General features: G+C 45.9%; 1 protein-coding gene across 12 annotated transcripts in view; it reads right to left on the bottom strand.

Moving 5' to 3' along the window:
* Positions 1 to 18,079, bottom strand: part of Mink1 (misshapen-like kinase 1) — a 54,668-nt gene extending 36,589 nt beyond the window's left edge. For 5 of the 12 annotated variants that reach the window (XM_013013319.1, XM_013013320.1, XM_013013322.1 and 2 more), the window contains exon 1: positions 17,778 to 18,023. In XM_013013319.1, coding sequence (XP_012868773.1) covers positions 17,778 to 17,834 — 57 coding nt within the window. In that variant the 5' untranslated portion in view covers positions 17,835 to 18,023. Of the gene's footprint in view, positions 1 to 17,777 lie in introns of all 12 variants that reach the window. The other 7 variants (XM_013013325.1, XM_013013330.1, XM_013013331.1 and 4 more) reach the window with 3 other exon arrangements.
* Positions 18,080 to 22,706: the final 4,627 nt, after the last annotated feature.

Below are 22,706 nucleotides of genomic sequence, written 5' to 3'. Positions count from 1 at the left end.
CAATTAATGATAAAAGTGGAAGCAGAGCTATGGCTCCAAGTGGTAAAGCACTAGCCTTGAGTGGAAAAAGCTCAAGGACAGCATCCAGGCCCTGAGTTCAAGCCCTATGACTAACACTACCAACAAAAAAAAAGTGTATGAGGATGACACATGGTGAAGAAAAAGCCAGAATTGTGGTGAGACAAAACAAAAGGGAATGGTTAGGGTTTTACTGTACCAAGAACCCCCAAAGCCTGGGCCCTGGCTCTGATTCCTTTATATAATTAGGCAACAGAGCAAATCACTTAATTTCTCTTATGGCTTCTCATCTACCCAATCTCATCTCACAAAAATTCATGAATACAAAACCACTCAGGAGCTAGGAATGTGGCTTAGTGGTAGAGTGCTTGCCTAGCATGCATGAAACCCTACGTTCAATTCCTCAGTACAACATAAACAGAAAAAGCCGGAGGTGGTGCTGTGGCTCAAGTGGTAAGAGTGCTAGCCCTGAGTGAGCAAAAGAAGCTCAGGGACAGTGCCCAGGCCCAGAGTTCGAGCCCCAGAACTAGCCAAAAACAAAAAATAAGGAACAAAAATAAAAACAAAAAAAAACCACTTTGAAATCTATAAAATGCTACAAATTTGCACAGTTACTGTAAAAAAAAAGTATACTCAGCGAGGGCAGAGAAACTAGACAAAAGGTGATTTACAAAAATGGTTGGTATTGTTGGAATTTAGGGTAAAGAGTGGTAGCTCATAAGCAGACAGGATTAAAAGGTAGCACTGAGGCTAGTGAAAAAAGGGAAGGAGGGTAAGTCTCTGGAAACAGACACCAGTGAGAGACAGAGATCAGAGTCTAGATGCAGGAGAAGCAGGCGAGTGGGTAACTAGGGAAATTTGAGGCCCATCCAGACTGGCAGAAACCAGGCTAACGGAGGAAGACACTAGTAATCAGGGGTTGGGTAATAATAAGGCTTCTCCCTGCTGGTTTTCAATTGTAGCACAAACAAATCATTATACCTCATTGCCAGCCTCCTACTGTTGGGAGTCAGGTGTCTACAAAGCCCAAGAAAAAGATCGGAGAAGATTGTGTGGCCAAGCCATGCTTCATAACTGGGCACAAGTCATTCTTCAAATCTGTTCTCCCTCGATTTTGCTTCTAATCTGGAAGAAGTCCAATCAGTTGTCACGAGAGCAAAGGAAAAGGCTTTCCTGTGAAAGATCAGGATATAATGAAGAAAGACAAGAAGCAGGCAAGCTGAGTCAGAGGAAGAAGAGCAAGTGGAGGGTGCGGCTGGCAGGGAGGGAGTGAAGACTGAATCACTGACTAGCAAAGGAGGACCAGGGTTACTTTCCACAGGGTGGAGACCAGATATGCTCCAGCTCCACCAAGGACCAACCCAAAATAAATTACAGATGAAGGGATATAGGTAACGACAGAGGAGGCACTTCCTGACTAACAGGATAGAGCAAGCATGCTCATTTTTTTTTTTTTTACCATGCCTGTCTTTACTCTTTCTTGTTAAAAAAAAAAAAAAAAGAACCAGTTCATGCATTCATTCAACAAACACTGAGTGCTTGGGATTTAGGGACTCCAAGAAACTAAAATGTGGGCCTGGGAATGTAGCTTGCCTAGCATGCATGAAGCCTGGGTTCTATTCCTCAGTACCACATAAACAGAAAAAGCCAGAAATGGCACTGTGGCTCAAGTGGTAGAGCCTTGAGTTGAAGAGCTGAGGGACAGTGCCCAGGCCCCACGACCAACAAAAAAAGAAAAGAAAAGAAAGAAAGAAAGAGAAAAGAAAAGAAAAACAATTACAGAACATGCACCTGTGAGAAACTGAAGAAAAAGTCCTAAGAACTAACATAAAGATAAGCCATGTAATGGTAGGGAAGAGCCAGGAAAGACCAGGTAAGGGAGTACCACCTAAGCTGGGACCAGAAAGACAAGTAATATTTAACAAAGCAAAAGCCGAGGCAGAGTGGAGGAATGAGGAGGGGGAGAAGCAAAGGTTCTAAGGCAGAAAAGAAACGCAAGTCTCCAGGCAGTGGAAGAAACCACCCACCCTCAACCACTTAGCCCTGAGTCAGTGCCTATGGTAACACTCACGCACTTGTCTAGATGTCTCCCCTCTCATATCCCAAGTGTAACTTGCCAGAATGTCTCTAAGGTGAGGCACAAGCATTCCCTTGCAGGTTGAATGCTTGCTCTTGGGTGGGTCCATTCACTCTGGCACAGGGGGCCAGAGTGAATGACTTACAGGGACTGTAGGAATTCCTGACTCAGGGGGCAGGACAAATAGGAGTTACATGTTCTGGTGTGATTTTTTTTTTTTTTTTTTGTCGGTTGTGGGGCTTGAACTCTGGGGCCTGGGCGCTGTCCCTCAGCTCTTCAGCTCAAGGCGAGCGCTCTACCACTTGAGCTACAGCGCCACTTCCGGTTTTCTGGTGGTTTATTGGAGATAGGAGTCTCACGGTCTCTCCTGCCCGGGCTGGCTTTGAACCATGATCCTCAGATCTCAGCCTCCTGAGTAGCTAGGATTACAGGCGTGAGCCACCAGCGCCTGGCTCTGGTGTGATTTTTCAAGTCATTCTTTCTTCCAGTGGAGCTGGAAGACTTTCAGTAGATGGCAGACTCTAGTACAGGGAAAGGGAGCCAGGTACACAGAATACAAGGCCTACACCAGGGGCTGTGACTCAGCCATTGAGACTAAAATCAATAGGCTGAGCGGTTTTCTCTTTCTTAAATAAAACACTGGGTGAGGAGCAAAGGAATGTTAACTGAGCCCAGGAGACACTATTTCTGGGTACTTTTTTCAATAATAAGCATTTATCAGGTGAAGCACTTCCCACCATTATTTAATCTTCTGAACAGCCCTATTAGGTGGGTTCTCTTGTACTCATTTTACAAAGGACAAAAATGAGGCATGTAGTATTGATACATACAGTATGTGGCAGAACTGGGATTTGAATCCACATCTGTATTCAAGGCCTACACTTTTAGAAGAGCCATACCTATTCTAGGTCCCTCCTGATCCTTAAAATGCAAATCAAATTCCCTGCTTCCTCAAATAATCTCATTTGTTCTGACTGCTCTTCCCTGTCAGCAATGAAAGACTCAGGAAACAGTTCTGAGGTACCTGAGGGCACCTAACTTATTCTGTGTCCTTCCCACAGATCACCCTATATCTACCCCTCCCACATCACACCCACATGAGATTTTCACACAATGGGAACTATGTCTCTTCTAGAGCAGCTCTGAGACCCTAGCCCATATTGGCCACCATCCACTACCCCAATATCATTTCTCTCGATCCCTTTTTGCCCAGCTTAATATACCAACACCATCTCATACAAGCATTTTTCCTTCTAGAGAACATAAAAAATTCCAGATTGGCTCTACTCCTGTCTTAGTACTGAAAACAAACAGCACAACACAGAGTAGGCACTTGAAAATTTCTAGGGAGGGAAAAAGGCCTCATGGGTCTACAGGGCCCTTAGCAATCATGTGATCCTGCTGTTCTTTGCAGGAAGTCACCATCTGCTCACAGGAAAAGCACACAAACTAAGGCCCTGCCCTAGTGAACTGAATCACCTCCTGGGCAGGGCTTTTTTTGTTGTGGTTGTTTTTTGTTTTTTTGGTCGTGGGGCCTGAACACTGGGCCTGGGCACTGTCTCTCAGCTCTTTAGCTCAAGGCTAGTACTCTACCATCTAAGCCACAGCATCACTTCTGTCTTTTTCTGCTTATGTGGTGCTGAAGAATATGAACCCAGGTCCTCATGCATGCAAGGCAAGCACTCTACCACTAAGCCACCTTCCCAGCCCATGTTCAGGTTTTTATATGCTACCCAGGTGATTCTGATTTAAGCCTCTGAAAGCCTCAGTTGTTCAAGTGAGAAAACCAAGTTCCAGAGAGACTAAAAACTAGAAATGGAACCAGGTCTCCAAGCTCCTAATGTCATGTTCCCTCCATGGATCACATGGCCAAAGGCCCAAACTGAATAGGCCTACATGCCAACAGCCTCCAATGGAGAGCTCTTTAGAGACACCAATTTTACCCAAGCAGATCACCATGCCATGGTAGGAAATCTAAGTAATAGCAGGGCAATTCTTGTTAAACTACAAAATTAATCTACAGAGACTGCAGTTGGTACCCGAGGATGTTTGTCACATGACCATTTCATTTCTGGTGGGAACTGAGCCACCCAGCAGAATAACCAGGTATTACCAATCTTCCAGTGAAGTTAGCTCTGGAACCCTGGCTTACTCATTGCTGACACCTTTTGAAATGTAAGATGGCTAGGAGATGCCCTACTTTACGTACAAGCACTTAAGTTACTTTTTACTTCTAGGGGTGGTGATAGTAACATCCAGACGTGCATAATACCAGACCACAGGATAACCCCTCAGGAAGGTCAGAGTTCTAGAAGTGAGCAATTGAAACACTCCTTCATTCAAAGTGTGAACACTGAATTTGGATAGAGGAGGCTCAGTCTCTTGATCTAAGAAAAAAGCAGGCTGTGGAGAGGGAGGACCTGCACTGAGTATTGGGCAGCCAATGAAGGTGATGTAAATGCAGTCTTCCCTAAGGTCCTGCATAGCAGACAGAGAAAAAGGTCTCATGAGTTCACTAGCTTTTCCTTGAGATTCAACACTGTTTTGAGGAAATATAGAAGATTCATGCTGCAAGCTTTTGCTTGGCAATCCAGGAGGACAGTCCCGATCAATGCACCACAATACCATCCCAACTTACTGCCCAGAGGCCTCCTGTCAGAGACCTCTGCCTGGATATGTCTCTCTCTCTCTTTTTTCCTCTCTCTTTTTTCTCCCTCTCTCTCCTTCTTCTTCCTCTTTCTCTTCTTTATAATTATAAAGGTGATGATGTACAGAGGGGTTACAATTACATATGTCAGGTAATGAGTACATTTCTTTTTAGACAATGTCACCCCTTTCCTTGCTCTCTTCCAGTTTTTCCCTCTTGTCCCCATTGCCTGGATTTTGATTTATCCTAGACAGGACTCTTTAGACAATAATCTTTCTTTTTTCTTTTTTCTTTTTTTTTGGGGGGGGTCAGTCATGGCCTGAACTCTAGGCCTGGGCGCTGTCCCTTGGCTCTTCAGCTCAAGGCTAGTGCTCTACCACTTGAGCCACAGCGCCACTTCCAGTTTTTTCTGCTTATGTGGTGCTGAGGAATAGAACCCAGGGTCTCATGCATGAGAAGCAAGCATTCTACCACTGAGCCTCCTTCCCAGCCCCTAGACAATAATCTTTCTTGATCTCCTCTCCCACTATTCCTGGATCACCTGAATACCAAGCCTGTCTCCCTCTCCACTTTTTCCCATTTCCTAGCTGAAGATGGAAGTAGAAACCATAAGTAGTGTGGACAAGGGCAAGTTAGAAAGCTAGGCAGGTCATCAAGTTGATCACCTCTGTTTTAAGATCTCTAGCACACTTCTACTTTTGCCTTGGGTCTGTCCATGAGAGGGATGCCTAACCTGGCTCTAAACTTTCCCTTTGACACCCACACAGAACCCTTCATGTAATAAATGCAGAATGGCAGTTAAATCTTATCATCTTCATCCTCTAAATGACCTTCTTTCCAACTTCTAGAGCCCTAAAGGTAAGATGAAGAGGATGAGAATAAGCAAGAAAACACAGAATAATAATAAAACAGGAAAGTTAAAGCTGGGATCTCTGAACATGGAAGAGAAACCTTTGCTTCTCTTTACACTGCTCCATCCTCTTGTGATGCCTTACAGTCATTTCATGTGTACCTTCTTCTTTTTTTCTTTTTCTTTTTTGTCAGTCGTGGGGCCTGAACTCTGGGCCTCGGAGCTGTCCCTTAAGCTCTTCAGCTCAAGGGTAGTGTTCTACCACTTGAGCCATAGCGCCACTTTCGGCCTTTTCTGCTTATGTGGCGCTGAGGAATCCAACCCAGGACCTCATGCATGCAAGGCAAGCACTCTACTAATGAGCCACCTTCCCAAACCCCTTTGCACCTTCTTTCCAAGGCTGTTATCACCTTCTATTAGAGCCAGTATGAAGACAGTGTTCTGGGCTGATGGTCACATAGATTCATGAGACAGTTCATTTCACCTGTCTTGACAAATATGAAGCATCTGCTGTGTCTAGCCCCTACTCAACTCCACACACACAGATAAAGAATAGTGGCTGCCTGGTCTGGGGGAACAGTAGATGAGTACAGAGATTCAGTTGGAGAAGATGACAATGTTCTGGAGTTAGATGGTGATGATGCTAGCACAATGTGACTGTATTTTGTGCCATAGAGTTATACATTTAAAAATACTTAAAATAGCTGGACACTGGTGGTTCACCCCTGTAATCCTAGCTACTCAGGAGACAGATCTGAGAATCACAGTTTAAAGCCAGCCCAGGCAGAAAAGTCCCGTGAGACCATGATAATCTTTTTTTTTGGGGGGGGGTGGGTCCTGGGGCTTGAACTCTGGGCCTGGACTCTGTCCCTCAGCTCTTCAGCTCAAGGCTAATGCTCTACCACTTGAACCACAACACCACTTCTGGCTTTTTCTGCTTATGTGGTGTTGAAGAATCCAACCCAGGGCCTCACCCACGTAAGGCAAACACTCTTACCACTGAGCCCCCTTCCCAGTATCTCCTGGTGAGCCTCTTATCTCCAGTTAACCACCAGAAAACCAGAAGTGGAGCTATGACTCAACGTGGTAGAGCACTAGCCTACAGCTAAAGAGCTCAGGGACACTGCCCAGGCCCTAAGTTCAAGTCCCAAGACCCACCAAAAAAAAAAAAGAAAGTAAAAGTAAAGTATAATGAATATTTAACCATAATAAAAAAGTTGTTTTTTGTTTTTAAGGAAAAAGGTAATGACATAGGCTTTTTCTCTTCTTTCCAAAGCACAGGCCCTCTTTTGAATTATTTAACATTCCCTTTCAAACAAAATCTTCTGAACTCTTTTATGTCCTTCTCTCCTGTCAATGGAGCATTCTACCCAGCAACCCAATGAAACTGCCATCAGTGTAGGGCACAGATCCTATGTAGTTTTGTATTCCAAAAATGTGTCCACTAATGCCAATCCACCTGCAGTTCCCTCCTACCCACAAAAAAAGTTTCAAGTACACAAATAAGGTCTCTCCTTTAAAACACAGATCTGAACCACTTGTTCCTAGATCAAACAGTCTGTTTCTGGATAACTTTTTTTTTTTTTTTTTTTTGGTCAGTTGGGGGCTTGAACTCTGGGCCTGGGCACTGGTCCCTCAGCTCTTCAGCTCAAGGCAAGCACTCTACCACTTGAGCCACGGCACCACTTCCTCAAACAGTCTGTTTCTAATCCATGAAATAGGCCAAGTGCTAGTCTCCAGGTTCTTTACCAAGAAACATGGATGGTGTTCAACTCCAGCAAGCCTACAATCACTTGTTTGCCACAGATCACAGAAATATTACACACTTGCAATTAAAGCAAGCAAAAAACAGTGCTGGTTGCAGTCTTGCACACTGGAGACACTCTGCCCTCCTGCCACACGTGCTCCCTCCATGCCACATGTGCCCCCTTCCGTGCCACCTGGGAGCAAGAAGCTGGAGAAACCGAGGCTCTGGGAGAAATCAGTCCTGAAGCTGATTCTGGGGCCTGCCACTTACTGGCTGTCCAACTGCAGACAAGTTACCTCATTTCCAAGTAACTTCTCTAAGACTTGGTATTTCATGTTGAAAGTGTGGGCAATCATTTGCCTCAAAGGGTTATTGTGAGGGATAATGAGATTACATAAGGAAAGAGCCTACTGCATAGCAAGTTGCTCCTTGTTCATATGCCAGCCCCCAAACTCCAAAGAACCCACATTAAAATATAAATGACTAGTATCAAAGCGATCTTTGTTCTGAAGACAGACAAAAAAAGAAGGGCTTACTAGAGGACAGAGGGTACAGAGACCACAGACTCCTAACTATGTGCTGCCTGTCATAACCCTGCTCTGTCATGTGGGTCTGTGGTCATTCCACGATGAGGAACAGCTTGTTAGGGACAGAGGGACTTCTCTAAACCTCAGCTAGACAATGCTAGGCACCTAGTTCTGCTCTCCTAATTCAGATCTGGAGATAGTTACATGGAAAAACAATTTCAGCAGCCCTGCCACCAAAGGATAACACTAGGGCAAGGAGCCTCTACCCTCAGCATCTCAAGAGATGACAATTATTCTTCACATCTGTCTTTAAGGGACAACCATAGGTTCAAAGGACACAAGAGAAAAGACAATGTGCTGACACCCTTTCTCAACACTACATGCACCGCCTACCTCTGCCTCATGCTGCTTAGGCTGTTCAAATGATTTCCTGAAGACTCTTTCCTCAGCCACTGAGAATTAAAGCCCAAGGACTGCCTGCTTCAGCCACTTTCTTACAAATGTGCCTTGAAAGAAAGTGTGGGTGGGTGGTGAGGAGAGAACATGAAAGCAGTCTTCCTTACAGTCTGGCTTGGAGCCTACCCATTTTACCTTCAGAGGTGTGCTGGCAGACAAATAAAAGCTGTTAGTCTAAGAGATACATGCCATGCCTAAGAGTAATTCAGAGCCTACATTCCTCTTCCCACCCAGGAAGAAGTAAACAAAGGGATATAGGTACTCCTTCTGACTCCACAGAATCCTATCTGGTTGTTTCCTGGTCTCTCCAGGTCCACCCACGGGAAGTTCACTCACCAAGACTCTAGAGGCAATCTTTGTGGAGAAACAATTATTCAATGCACACATAGTCCCTGAGACTGCAGAATGGTAGACATCCTTCATTCCCAGGTTAGTGCTCCCAAGACCCAGTCCCAGTTAAACCTCCTTCAACATTTCCAAATATCTCCTGGAGGCCAGTACCATCCCAACTGAGCAACACTGAGTATGTATTTGTTCTGAGGTCTCCTGGGGCCCAGCACATACTAGGCACCTTTTATGTCCTGCAGTTTGAATTTAGTGGGAAAGGACAAATCACAGAAATACTTATATTCCTCCTCTAACCAAGCAAGTAACTGCTGAACCCTTTCTATGGACTCAGCATTTTAAAGGCACATTAAGGAGTCAATAGGAAATATAGATCATAGTCCAACACATAAAACATCATTCAATGTAATGTAATATCTAATCAAATTAAATCAGAAAGCCTGTGAAGAAGTAGATAAGGTAATCAGTTAAAGTCTGCCTTGTCAGTGGAGGTTCTTGTTTTTTAGGGGTGGGCAACACCAAAGCTGAGGTGGCTATTAGGTGGTATAATAGTCTTTACTTAGCCCTTCTAATCCTGTCCTTTCCTGTAAGGACTACTGTTTATGGAAAACTTCTCTTGATATGTGGTTCCAGGATTAATTAATTCAGCATAACCCCTGGTAGAAAAGGGAGCAAGAAAATTTCCATTCTCTCTGGGAAGACCAGCTATCCTCAGGCCTGTTTTAGGTAGGCCTTTCATTCCAAAGGTAAGGTAGAAGTGTCCAGAAAGGAACCAAAAGCATTCACTGCGATCTATACTTAAGTCATGGACGATGAGTGGTTGGATTCCCACATGTGACTGCCTTTGGCTCTAACAGTCTCCTTCTGTGGGGACACAGGTTTGTCAGGCCTTTACTACCTCCTCTGGCCTCCCTCCCCAAACATCACCATTTTTCTTAGGCAAATAGTCCTTCCATTCATCTCCCTACAGCTTCCCAGGCTCCTCCCTGGGTCCTACACTAATATTTCTCACAGCCCATCCCACCATCTTCTACACCACCATCCACCTGACATTCAAGCTGCTCCTGGAGTCTGGCTCCTCCATTCTGCTTAAGACTTTCCCAGCCCTATTTCACTTCAAGCATGCCAAATCACTAACACTCCCCCTACACACCCCACTCATCCTTTACTTGTACACAATGTAAATTGAGAGTCTTATCTATTTATATAGTTTCTATCTAACATTAGGAAGAATCCCACTTCCCACAGACATTAAGCCCAAGGCTGGGTCTACTTGTTCTTCTTCCAGGTGACTTACCTACCTATCAAACTCTGGCCATCACTAAGCTATCACTTGGACTAATAATACCTAACAAATAGGGGCTGGGAATGTGGCTCAGTGCAAGAGTGTTTTGCATGCATGACGTCCTGGGTTCGATTCCTCAGTACCACATAAACAGAAAAAGCCCAAAGTGGCGCTGTAGCTCAAGTGGTAGAGCTCTAGCCTTGAGCTGAAGAGCTGAGGGACAGCGCCCAGGTCCAGAGTTCAAGCCCCACAACTAACAAACACACACACACACACACACACACACACACACAATAAATACCCTTCTCTCTCATATACCAGCTTGCAAGTACATTCACACACGACCCTCATCCCAGAGCCATAGTGAGACCACAGATCTAGTACCCAGAGACCTTCTCCCCAATAAACATACATGAAAGCTATAAGCTGTGTATGCCCTTTCCTATACATGACCTCACCTTTCAAAACAACTTTTCAGTTCCCATAGGGAAAGTCCATAATATCCTTTTGAACCCAAGTCAATTCTGTAGTCCCCATCCTTCCTCAGAGTCCTGGCTCTTGACTGCTGACCAAATGCTACACACTAAAAATGGCCTCCCTCCGGGGTTTCCCAAATCTAGCCAACTCCAAACTACCACTATCATGTGCTCATGGCATACTAAAATCTTCTGTTAAAGTCCTTACCATGGCTTGCAATTTTACCTATCCAGTCACCCATAGGTATCTGTGGGCAGATTAATTCCAGGATATTCTCTGAGGATATAAAAATCTATGGATGCTCAAGTCCCTTAATTAGTATGCTATCTACACAGGTCCTACACAGATCCTCCTGCATACATTGTGTATGTGTGTGTGTGCGCACGTGCACACGCATGTGCTGGTACTGTGGTTCATATTCTGTTGGTAGTGGGCCTCACATTCTCATTCAGCTTTTTTTTTTTTTTTTTTGGTCAGTTGTGGGGCTTGAACTCTGGGCTTGGGCGCTATCCCTCAGCTCTTTAGCTCAAGGCGAGCACTCTACCGCTTGAGCTACAGCACCACTTCCGTTTTTCTAGTGGTTTATTGGAGATAAGAGTCTCACAGACTTTCCTGTCCGGGCTGGCTTTGAACCAAGATCCTCAGATCTCAGCCTCCTAAGTAGCTACGATTACAGGTGTGAGCCACCGGCGCCGGGCTCATTCAGTTTTCTTGCTTGTGGCTTCCATTTGCCCACTTGAGCTATGCGTTCAGCCCTATATTTTCCTGGTTGTTTTGGAGATGGAGTTTTATGGACTTTTCTGCACAGGCTGGCTTTGAACCACAATCATCCAGGTCTTAACTAGGATTACAGGTGTGAGCTGCCAACACTGGGCTCTCTTGGTAATAATTTAAATAATCTCTACACTACCTACTACAATGTAAATAGTTTTACATTGTATTGTTTATTGAATGATGACAAGATTTTTAAAAAATCTGTACATGTTAAATACAGAAGAAAAAATTTCCCTGAATATATAGTTGTGTATGTGTATGTATGTGTGTACACACACACAAATTTGTTTTTTGGGAGTTGTAGGAGGTATTGGGGTTTGAACTCAGGGCCATGCACTTGCCAGGCAGGCACTCTGCCAATGAACCTCCCTTTTTAGCACTGGTTATCCTTAAGGTTACAGAATGGGGAATGTCTAGCCTATGGGCACTATAAGGCCCTGGAAACTATTTGGTACATGATAGGATAGACACATATAATTCAACCTGTATTCATAATTCTGTATGGTTTTTGAATTATGTTACTGTATAACTATCCCATGGCCCTTGGCAGAAGAGAGGTGTCTCATTTCCTGTCCAGGCATGTATCCTCATAGTAATATGCTTGTAGCTGGAATGACAGGTGTCTACCGCCACACCCAGCTTTTTCCTATATTTAGATTTTTTTGAGACAAGGTCTCACCATGTAGCCCAGGCTGGCCTGGAACTTAAAATCTTCCTGCTTCAGCTTCCCCAGTACTGGGATTACAAGCATGTGCTACCAGGCCTAGCTTCTCCAGTAATTTTTTTTTTTTAAATCTGAGTTTGGTTTAAATCCATTGAAGTAGACACCATAGATACTGAGGGCCAGCTACACTTAACCTTCTCCCTACTAGACTAGGAAAACCATATCTGTCTTCTTCACCACTGTGTCCTCTGTTCTTAGTCCCAGGCCTTTTCTCGACCAGAACACAAAATCCTATTTACATATTGCAGGTATACTCTCAGGCTATCTGACCACTGGATAAAATCTTCAGGGGCTCCATTTGGGTCCCTTTCCTTTCTCCTCTCTCCACTATTCCCTACTATTGGCAAAAATGGAGTCTAATGTACTTTCTCAATCCTCTAGAGAAGCTTTCTATAGATACAGAATCCCAGATTCAAGTTAAGAACTGGTTGTTTAGTATGAAAAAGTGATAGGGGCTGGGTGCCAGTGGCTTCGAACTGTAATTCTAGTTACTCAGGAGGCTCTGAGGATCGAGGGTTGAAGCCAGCCTGGGCAGATAAAGTCTCTGTGAGATTCTTATCTCTAATTAACCACCAGAGCTGTGAATCAAAGTGGTAGAGCACTAGCTATGAGCAGAAAAGCTCAGGGACAGCACCTAGGTCTTGAGTTCAAGCCCCAGGACAGACCAAAAAAAAAAAAAAAAGTTGAGAAATGGAAAGCCTTTGATCCTCAGATCTCAGTTTCCTGAGTAGGTAGGATTACAGGTGCAACCCTTCGGCATCTAGCCTATTCAGCCTACTCTCATCTGTTTTGGAAGCTGATATAGAAGGAGCTTTTGAGTCCAACTAGTCTGAGGCCAGCCTAGGCAGCATGGAGTCCATCTAAATAACAAAACAATACCAACAAATCCAAGAGAGAGCAAGAGAGACAGGGAGGAGGGGAGAGGGAGAGAGGAGGAAAGAGAGAAAGAGAGACAGACAGAGACAAAGACAGAGAGAGATGGAGATAGACGAGACAGAAAGAGGTGGGTAGAGAAAACAAGCCTGAGCTTACAAAGGCATTTCTTAGATGGATGTTACAGAACTCTAGTTAAGCAGTTTACTATAATAGTGAGTACAATATCTCAACCTTCCCATAGGATCTAGAATATGGTTCTCAATGGAACACTGACAATACCTAGTGTCTAAATGCTGCAAGAAAGATAGTACTGAGTCCTTTCTCAGATGCAACTTTGAAGACAGAAAGGTTCCACAGAGAGACAGCTTCTGGAGATGCTCTCCAGGCCCAGCACTATAGTATATGGTTGGGTTGTATTTCTTATTTACAGAGCTACACCAGAACACAAGCTTATCAAAAGCAACAAAACACTTCCTGTCCCTTGGTCCCTTAAATGAATGTTCTACATAACCCTAACTGTGCATGTTAGGCACACAGCTTATAGCTGAAAGCAACAGAAGCCTGATCTGACATCAAGATCCCATATAGCATGATGTTAACCAAGCTCTTGAAGGTAAGAGTAAAGGGAACACTGGGTGGCTGTCTTGCTGACCTTCCTTTTTTTTTTTTTTTTCAGTCGGTCATGGGACTTGAACTCTGGGCCTGGGCGCTGTCCCTCAGCTCTACAGCTCAAGGCTAGTGCTCTACCATTTGAGCCATAGCACCACTTCCAACTTTTTCTGCTTATGCGGTACTGAGGAATCGAACTCAAGGCTTCATGCATGCAAAGCAAGCACTCTACCACTAAGCCACCTTCCCAGCCCCACCTTCCTTTTACCTGTCAAAACCTCACTTTTCCACAAAGTTCCCCTCAATGTATTGCTAAGAGCAATGGCAATCTGTCCTCTCCCACCACTTGAAATATTGTGTTGTAGCCCTCCCCTTGTCTAGGAAGCGACTGAACGCCTAATTTTAGCAACATTCTAAAGTATCTTCCATCATTCTGCTATAGCAGCATCTCACTCCAAATGTCACCAGCACTTTTGGAAAGAACTACCCCCATGTACAGTTTTCTAGGGGGGAAAAAAAAGGCACTAAATGCCCTTCTGCTGAAGGAGGTCAGTCTTCCCAGTCCCCTGTCTGCTGTCAACATTTGGACAGCTCTCACATCAGAACACAGCAGCAGTCCTGCACTGCTCAGCAGCCTAGAAACATATGCCCCGAGCTGCCAGCTTTCCAACTGGTACTGGTTCTACAGTTACTTGAAGGGGAAAGGACTTCCCCAAAGAACAGACACACCACCACACAACCACTTGAAAAGGAATATCTCCATCAACAACTACCACCTAGTAATAAGACCTTCTTAAATGTCCTCCATGACATCATTTCAATACAGCAACACAGACCAGCTCCTCTGTGGTCTGAAACTTCTAGCTGGCTGGGCAGTAAGAGATTTATGAAATGGGTCAACCAAAAAAGAGGCAATGAGAAAGGAAAGAGGACAGCCTGGGATCTGTCAACATTTCCTGCCCACTTCCGTTCATACTTTACCCACTGTGAGAAGCCCAGAGTTACAAATCACAAGGCTCTTCTGGAATATAACCAGGCTTGGACACAGAGAAAGGAGATTTAAAACAAGAGGTCCAAATTTTCTCTTGGATGATCCTAACACTAGGGCAAGGGTCATCACTCAGATGGAAGCTTGCATCTAAGCAAGACAAGGTCTGAATCTAAAAACATCTCAAAAAAGACATGTTTGTAATCATGTTTGCAATGTGTATGTATATGTATATGTTTAGGGGTGGAAAAACTCTTAGCACTGTGCTGAGTTTCTTCATTGTTATACCAAGTGTTATATTCGATTATTGTAATGATTGTTATTACTCAACAAACATGTGAAACCCATTATGAACAAAATATTGTTTGAGGCACACAAAAATGAACAAAACAGTCAAAATCCATGCTTTCACTTATATTTTACTTTTGTGGTGCTAGGGGCTTGAACCCAGGGCTTTGTGCATGACAAACCTACCACCGAGCTATTCCCCCAACCTGAAACTACATGTTAAGGTTGAAAGAAAAAAATAAACTGGTGTTCAGTGGTGGAGCACTTTCCTAGCAATCATGAAACCCTAGATTCCATCCTCAGTACCACTAAATGAACAAATAACAAGAATAAGTACAGCAAGGAGAGGAGGATGTGATAGAATTGTTCTGGAAGGCTTCTCTGACTGATGCAATAATAAAAACTACCACATACATGATCACTGTGCACCAAGAACTATAGGTATTCGTTTGCAGCATTTCATTAATCTTCAGCAACTCTAAATTCAGGTGCTATTACCATTCCCACCGGATAGGTGAGAAAATAGAATGTAGATAAAAAAGTTAGGTTTATAGTCTGCTGTAAGGGGCGGGAAGGCAAAGGAGAATGAAGGATTAGTTATAGAAGAAGCAAGTAAGTCAGGATTTAAAAACTTAAGAATGCAACTCCAGAGCCCACACTACCATGTTGGTAGAGGCAGAGACCACAAAGAGGTCAAGTGCGGCTGTGGTCACAAAGTGTCAGGTCCATCTGGCTTCCCCACACATGGTTAATAGCGTACTATTAATCTCATCACTAGCTGAAAAGCAAGCCTTATCTTGAAACAAGAGGAGAAAGACAACTTGGGCTCTCTAGGGCCAGCTACTCTACCCCAGTCCCCAACACAAGATGATACAGTAAAGGGAAACACACTTTGGCTGCAAATTCTTCAGGTTACCACGTCTCGCTGGAAAGCAGTCAGGAGCTAAACCAGGATGACTGAGTGCTTAACCCTGCCAGAGCAGCTCTCAGAGGTGATGTGGAGGGGATGGCACTGAGAAAGGATCAGCAGCAAGGAGAAAACAGTCCTTTCCAGCTCTATGAGAAAGACAACTCAGCTAGCTCTTTCAAGTCTTATGGTGGTAGTATAAGAGGATGTGCAATGTTTTCATCAGGATCCTAAGCAGAACGCACAGAAGACAAGGGAACAGGTCACCTGGCTCTCTCAAACAAAAAAAAAAGAGAGGAAAATAAGGCAGGAGATAATTGAAGAAGGAAGTTAACAGTTCTTTAAGCAGGAAGTCCAGAGGGAAATATCATTTCCAAGGTCAAAGGGTACTTGTAGAATTGTTGGAAATCTCAGGTTGGGGGCCAAGCCATGCTACCAGAAGAAACAAAAAGAAAAGCAAGCAGAGTCCTACAAGGGTCAAAATCAAAGGTCATGGTTTGGATCCACCCACTTTGTATTATATTTCAGTCACCAAAACCAAAGAACTGGTGGGCAAAGTTATCAATAACCAAGATGGTACAGGAAGGTGGAGGCTCATCCTAAAGTGTACCTGAAGAAACTTTTACTAGTAACCTGGACTTCCAGCCTGCTTACATCCCAACTGAGGTGAGCACCCCAGTTTAAACCCTGACTAGGCTAACCTCTGAATCCTTCAGACTCTCTCCCTATGAAAACATGGGGGAATGGGAATTCACTGCTCGGTCTCTCTCCTCAGCAACTTATTTTATCTCCAGCAAGTCAGGTCTCATAGCCCAGTACTGCACCAAACAAATTATGACCTGAATGGCAAGAAAAAGTGTGTCACCTAGAGAAACCCAATTAACAACATGACTCTGCTCTCTTTAGTTTCTTTTTCCCTCCAGTCCTATCAGGGGCATTTATGTGTGGGCAAGCTGCTCCTCTCACCACCCTGCTACCCACATACCCCAGGCTCAAAAACCATAAGACAATGTACACAAGGGGTTTCCTGAAAAAAAAAAAAAAAAAAAAACTGCTGGATCGCACTCTCGCTCCTTCCCTCCTCCTCTTCCCGCCCCCCCCACCCCACCTTGGCCTGTTGATAAACCTGAAAGGGTACAGGATCAAAACACCACCTGGGGAACAGTCTGGAACGTTCACCTTGAAATCACTATGTTGCCCTTAAGCCAAAGCTTCCTGAGAGAAAAACATAAATGCTCTTAAAGGAGAGCAAGTAAGTAGACCACGTGGACAAGAAATGGGGTTCCGCTGCGATGGTTTCCTCTTAACCCCTTTCCTAATGAACACCTCCCCTGAGACAGCTTGCCATGGCCTGCACCCTCACTGCCTTCCAAAACACGCAGCATATGTTTTGTGTGTGTACATGTATGTAAACATCCTCTTCCCAGCTCGAGTTTCCCAAGGGAATCAGTGCACTTGTCAATCCGCACCCCCCCCCCCACACACACACACACACGGCTGCAGAGTTGGCAATGTAATCTGCATGGACCCCGAGACCGGAAATGCCTGGATCTGGACTGCAGCACTTGAAACGCCAGAGAAGGGATACAGAAAAATGAATGTGGGATGGAGGGAGACCGTGGATGTGGTGGGGTGGGGTGGGAGGCTGAAATGCCGACCAGCAGAGAGTTGCGATTCAGGGGTAGGCGAGGAAGAGAAAGAATGAGGGGGAGGCTGTCAAGGCAGTTGCAAAGTCAAATCTGAAGAGCCGAGAGAGAGGAGGTGGAGGAAGGAGAAAGTGGGTAGCAAGAGGGTAGATGGGTGAGAGGCCACAAGGAAGTCTCTCCGTGGGCTTGGGGACGGTGGGGTGCAGGCAAACCCAGAGGTGACCCTCAGATACTCTGGAGGGAGTCCCGAACCCCCCACAATGAAGGGAAAGGGGTCAGGCAAGTGTGGAGGCGGGGCACCCACAGGGTGGAGACCGAGAACTGGCTCTCAGAATCTGCAGCGAGGAGAACGAGCGGAGGCCGAGGGCCCCGGGGCGGCGGGAGCCCCGGAACGGGGCGAGGAGCGCCGAGGGGCCCGGCGCTGGCGGAGGGGACGAGCGGGGAGCCGGGGAAGCGTGCGGCCGCCGCTCCCCGGCGCCGGCAGCGAGGCGATGGAGTGCGAGGGGGACCCGGGAGAGGGGAGGGAGGACGCTCACCCGCAAGGCGGACAGGTCGATGTCGTCCAGGCTGCGGGCTGGGGCTGAGTCGCCCATGGCCTCCGCGGGGGGAAACCGGGCCCCGGGGCCGCTCACGCTCCGGCTCGGTTATTCCGCTGCCGCCGACGCCGCTTCAACCCCATCGGGGGGACCCTGGGGGCGGGCTCCACCGCGCCTCCCCCGTGGAACGGGGCGGAGAGGGCCGGCGGGAGGACCGACCCACCGGCTGAGGGGAGCGTGCGCGCCCGGGAGCCTGCAACCCGAGCCGCCGGAGCTTCTGCGCAGGCGCTGAGCGGCCGAGCCCCAGGAGAGGGGGGGGGAGGGAACGTGACGCGAGCGCGCAGGGCTCCCCCCTCCCCCTAGGCGCCCACACCTGCGCGCACGCGCGGGAGACCCGGCGCAAGGCGCACGCGGGGACTGTGCAACCTTGCGAACCTGGCGTGAAAGCAGTGGGTGGCGGCCGAGGCGGCTGCGTAGCTCGCCCACCGGCAGTTGCGCGTGCGCACACGCTTTCCTGTTTTTTTCTCCCCCCCCCCTTTCTCTTCCTTATTTTTTCTCCTTAGATCTCCTTTGATGCCTTTCTTTCCCTTTCATTCTTTCTTCCCTATGCCCAGCTGCCAATCAAGCCACCCTCCTCTCTATTTGCGGGGGAAGGGAGGCGGAATTCAAGCCCCTCTATTACTAGGGGGGTTGTTATGGTAACTCCCCACGCGAGGGCTGCTAGCCTCTGGAGAGGACGGGCTGTCCACCCACTCAGTTGCCATGGCAACAGCGGAGCCGCGGAGGGAGGGGGCTCTGGGGGAGAACTCGGCTGGAGAAACCACGTGGGGGCGGAGAGGGAGGGGAGTCTGGCTGCCTCTGGAGGAGGGAGGGCTGGGGAGTGGATCTCCCATCTCCGGGTAAGTGATCCTACTGCCGAACTTTATCTCTGCACCTCTCTTAGCAAAGTGTTCTCCACAGAGGAACAATTGATGGAATCCTCAGTGGCAAAGTGGAAGGAGAAGAAACTGTATCCAGTACCTTCCTATCTTGCAAGAGTCACTTTAGATCTAGTCCTGTTGGCACAGCGCCCCAAGCTATTAGCCTCCCTCGAAGCCTGATGATGTTTATGAAAATACAGAAAAGCATGTTATTAGACCACTGACTGACTTTGAACAAGTGGATTTACTTTTCTGGGCTTTTCTTTCACTATGATTTTTATTTTCCAGTTCTGGGGGGCTTGAACTCAGGGTCCTGACACTGTCCTTGAGCTTCTTTGTGCTCAAGACTGGCACTCTACCCCTTGAGCCATAACACCACTTCTAGCTCTTTCTGAGTAGTTAATTGGAGATTGAGAGTCTCCCAGACAGGGGGTGGGGGTGTGGCTTATGGTAGAGTGCTTGCCTAGCATGCATGCAGCCCTGGGTTGGATTTCTCAGTTAACACATAAACAGAAAAGGCTGGAAGTGGGCACTATGGCTCAAGTGGTAGAGCACTAGCTTTGTGCAAAGAAAGCTCAAGATAGCACCTAAGGCTTGAGTTCAACCTCTGGGACCAGCCCTGTACCCCCCAAAAAAGAAGACTTTTGTTACCTGGCAGGTTCACATCAAGATCATTGAATAGTAAGTAAAACACAAATTTTGAAGTTAGTGCTTTAGGCAAATCACTAACCTCTGAAGTGCTACAATAATCATGTGTAAAACAGACATAATAGTACAGAGGTTGGAATAAAATAAAATTATATATATGAAAGTACTTAGTGGGGCTGGGAAGGTGGCTCAGTGGTAGAGCGCTTGCCTTGCATGCATGAGGCTGGGTTTGATTCCTCAGCACCACATAAGCAGAAAAAGTTGGAAGTGGCACTATGGCTCATTTGCTAACCAGCAAAAAATTCAGAAGTGTGGTTCAAATGATAGAGCATCAGCCAAACAACAAGCAAGCTGAGCAAGCAATGGCCAGGCACTTGAGTTCAAATCCCAATACTGGCAAAGAAAAGAAAACAAAGGAAAAGAGAAAAGACAAGCAAGTTGAGATCTGGTAGTTTATCCCTGTAATCCTAGCAACTCAGGAGGCTGAGATCTAAAGTTTGAGGTTCGAAGCCAAACTGAGCAGGAAAGTGTGTGATGCAATTCTCTCTCGCGCACACACACACACACACAGAAATGGAGCTGTGGCTCAAGTGGTAGAGTGCTAGCCTTGAGCAATCAAGCTCAGGGACAGTACCCAAGCCCTGAGTTCAAGCCCCAGGATAGGAGAGAGAGGGAGGGAAGGAAGGAAGGAAGAGCAAGATGGAGAAAGAATCAAAATATCAAACATAAGATAGGCTGGGTGTATAGCTTAGTAATAGAACCATGTGCTTTTGCATGCAGCAGTGCCCTTGGCCTGATCCAGGAAAACTAATTATAGGTCCCCTGGAAGATGAATGGACACTGGACCAGACTTAGCTGTCCTCAAGAGCTACCACTGATCTTGGACTCTTTCCATTCTGGGTTTAATACTTTTTTTCCCCCAGAGCCTCCAGCATGTTAGGCACTAGCTCTGCCCCTAAGCTACACTCCCAACCCCTACAGACACTTTTTTTCCCCCCAGTTCTGGGTCTTGAACTCACGGCCCGGGCACTGTGTCCCTGAGCTTCTTTTGCTCAAGGTTAGCACTCTACCACTTGAGCCGTAGTGCCACTTCTGGACTTTCCAATTAATGTGGTACTGAGGAATCGAACCCAGGGCTTCATGCATGCTAGACAAGCATTCTACCACTAAGCCACATTCCTAGCCCTAGCCACTTTATATCCTAAGCCTTCTCTGCTTTCCTTCTCTGCCTCCAGTCAAGACTCCAGGACTGGCCTGACTTGGGGGCACACACCTGAAATCCCAGAACCCAAGAAGCGGAGGCAAGAGGATGAAGAGTTCAAGGTCAGCCCAGGCAAGACCCAATCTAGGGGAAGAAGATGAAAAAAGAGCCCTACAAGATAAAAGAGAGGGCAGATGATGTGAAAACAGAAAAAACCCACTTGGTCCGTGCACTGTCCTGGGGCAGCTGCTGCTTCTACCCTGCCCCACCATTAAGTAGGCAATGGTTCCCTTGGGGAAAGAGGCACTTGGTGCCAACAATGAGACTAATTAACAAAATGCCAATTAGTACCAGGAGATTGCTTTGTGTAGGAGGGAGATTTCTTGGATGTATGTGTGTGTGTGAGAGAGAAGGGGGGGAAGGAGGGAGAGAGAGTTTAGATGACTAAATTCAAGGCCTCAGGCTTGCTAGACTGGCTTTTACTACTTGATTCATGCCTTCAGCACTGCTTTTTGCCACATCTTTTGGAGATGGAGCCTAGTGAACTTTTCTGCCCAGGCTAGCCTTGGACAAGAAAGTACAGAGACTGCAGAAGGGAGAGAGGAAGTGAGTAGAGAGAAGGTATAGGAAAATTGATGTAACTGGAGAATATTTAAGTTCAGCAATATAAAGCCAAGTTGAAAAAAGCCAAATAAACTGGCGCCAGTGGCTCACGCCTATAATTCTAGCTACTGAGGAAGCTGAGATCTGAGGATCATGGTTCAAAGCCAGCCCGGGCAGAAAAAGCTTGTCAGACTCTTATCTTCAATTAACCATCAGAAAAATGGAAGTGGCGCTGTGACTCAAGCGGTAGAGCGCTCGCTGAAGAAGGCAGGGATAACACCCAAGCCCAGAGTTCAAGTCTCACAACCGACAAAAAAAAAAAGCCAAATATTATATATTTTGCTCATATGGGTCAGCTAGATATAAAAGACATACATGTTCACATATGTATGAATATAATTCTATGAATTTTTAATTTTTTGTCAGTCATGGGGTTGAACTCTGAGTGTCTAGGTGCTGTCCCAAGCTCTTCAACTCAAAGTGAGTGCTCTACACTTGAGCCACAGCACCCCTTCCTGAATATAATCTATATATGTACATTTATATACACAAAGAACATGATTCTAACTTTGGGACTGTGTTAAGGGGATGAGGAAAAAAATGGATGGTGAATAATTTTGAAATGCATTGTAGCTATGTAGGAAGATGGCATAAGGAATCTCAGTGATATATATTTGTGTGGGGTGTATGTGTATGTGTATGTGTGTCTGTGTGTGTGTGTCTGTGTGTATGTGTCTCTCTATATATATATGGTGGTTCTGCAGCTTGAACTCAAAGCCTAAGGGCTGTCCCTGATATTTTTTTTTTGCTCAAGACTGGTGATCTACCACTTGAACCATAGCTTCACTTCCAGTTTTTTGGTCCACTTTGAACCACAGTGGCACTTCTGGTTTTCTGGTGGTTAATTGGAGATGAGTGGCACTTCTGGTTTTCTGGTGGTTAATTGGAGAAAAGAGTCTCAGGGACTTTCCTGTCTGGCCTGACTTTATACTATGATCCTCAGACCTCAGCCTTCTGAGTAGCTAGGATTACAGGTGTGAGCCACCAGCGCCCAGCTGAAGATTAAGGAGACTGGGAAAACAGCAGAGGGTCATTCTGATAAAAATAGATAAGCCATGTTTGTGCCTGTAATCCTAGTTATTCAGAAGGCTGCATACATGTATAAAGCATCATGATGAAACACTATGGTACAATTAATATGCACTACAAAAAAAAAAAGTGAAGCTGGGCATTAGAAGCTCAGGGAAGGTCAAGGTTAGAAATCAGCCTGGGGGCAGAAAAGTCCAAGAGAGTCTATATCCAAAATAATCAGCAAAGGAGCTGGTCTAGATACATGGCTCCAGGGGTAAGAAGCCAGCTCAGTAATAAGCCCAATGAGAGGGAGACCTTGAGTTCAAAACCACCAAAAAAACAAAACAAAAATCGTGACAACAACAAAAAAATGACAGAGCCAGGAGCCAATGGTTCACACCTGTAATCCCAGCTACTCAGGAGGCTGAGATCTGAGGATCAAGGTTCAAAGCCAGCCCAGACAGGAAAGTCTGTGAGACTCTTTTT

This window comes from Dipodomys ordii, unplaced genomic scaffold (assembly GCF_000151885.1).
Source record: "Dipodomys ordii isolate 6190 unplaced genomic scaffold, Dord_2.0 Scaffold19, whole genome shotgun sequence".
Taxonomy (NCBI): Eukaryota; Metazoa; Chordata; class Mammalia; order Rodentia; family Heteromyidae; genus Dipodomys; species Dipodomys ordii.
Note: the sequence above shows the minus strand (reverse complement) of the source record. Positions and strands in the feature narration are given on the sequence as shown.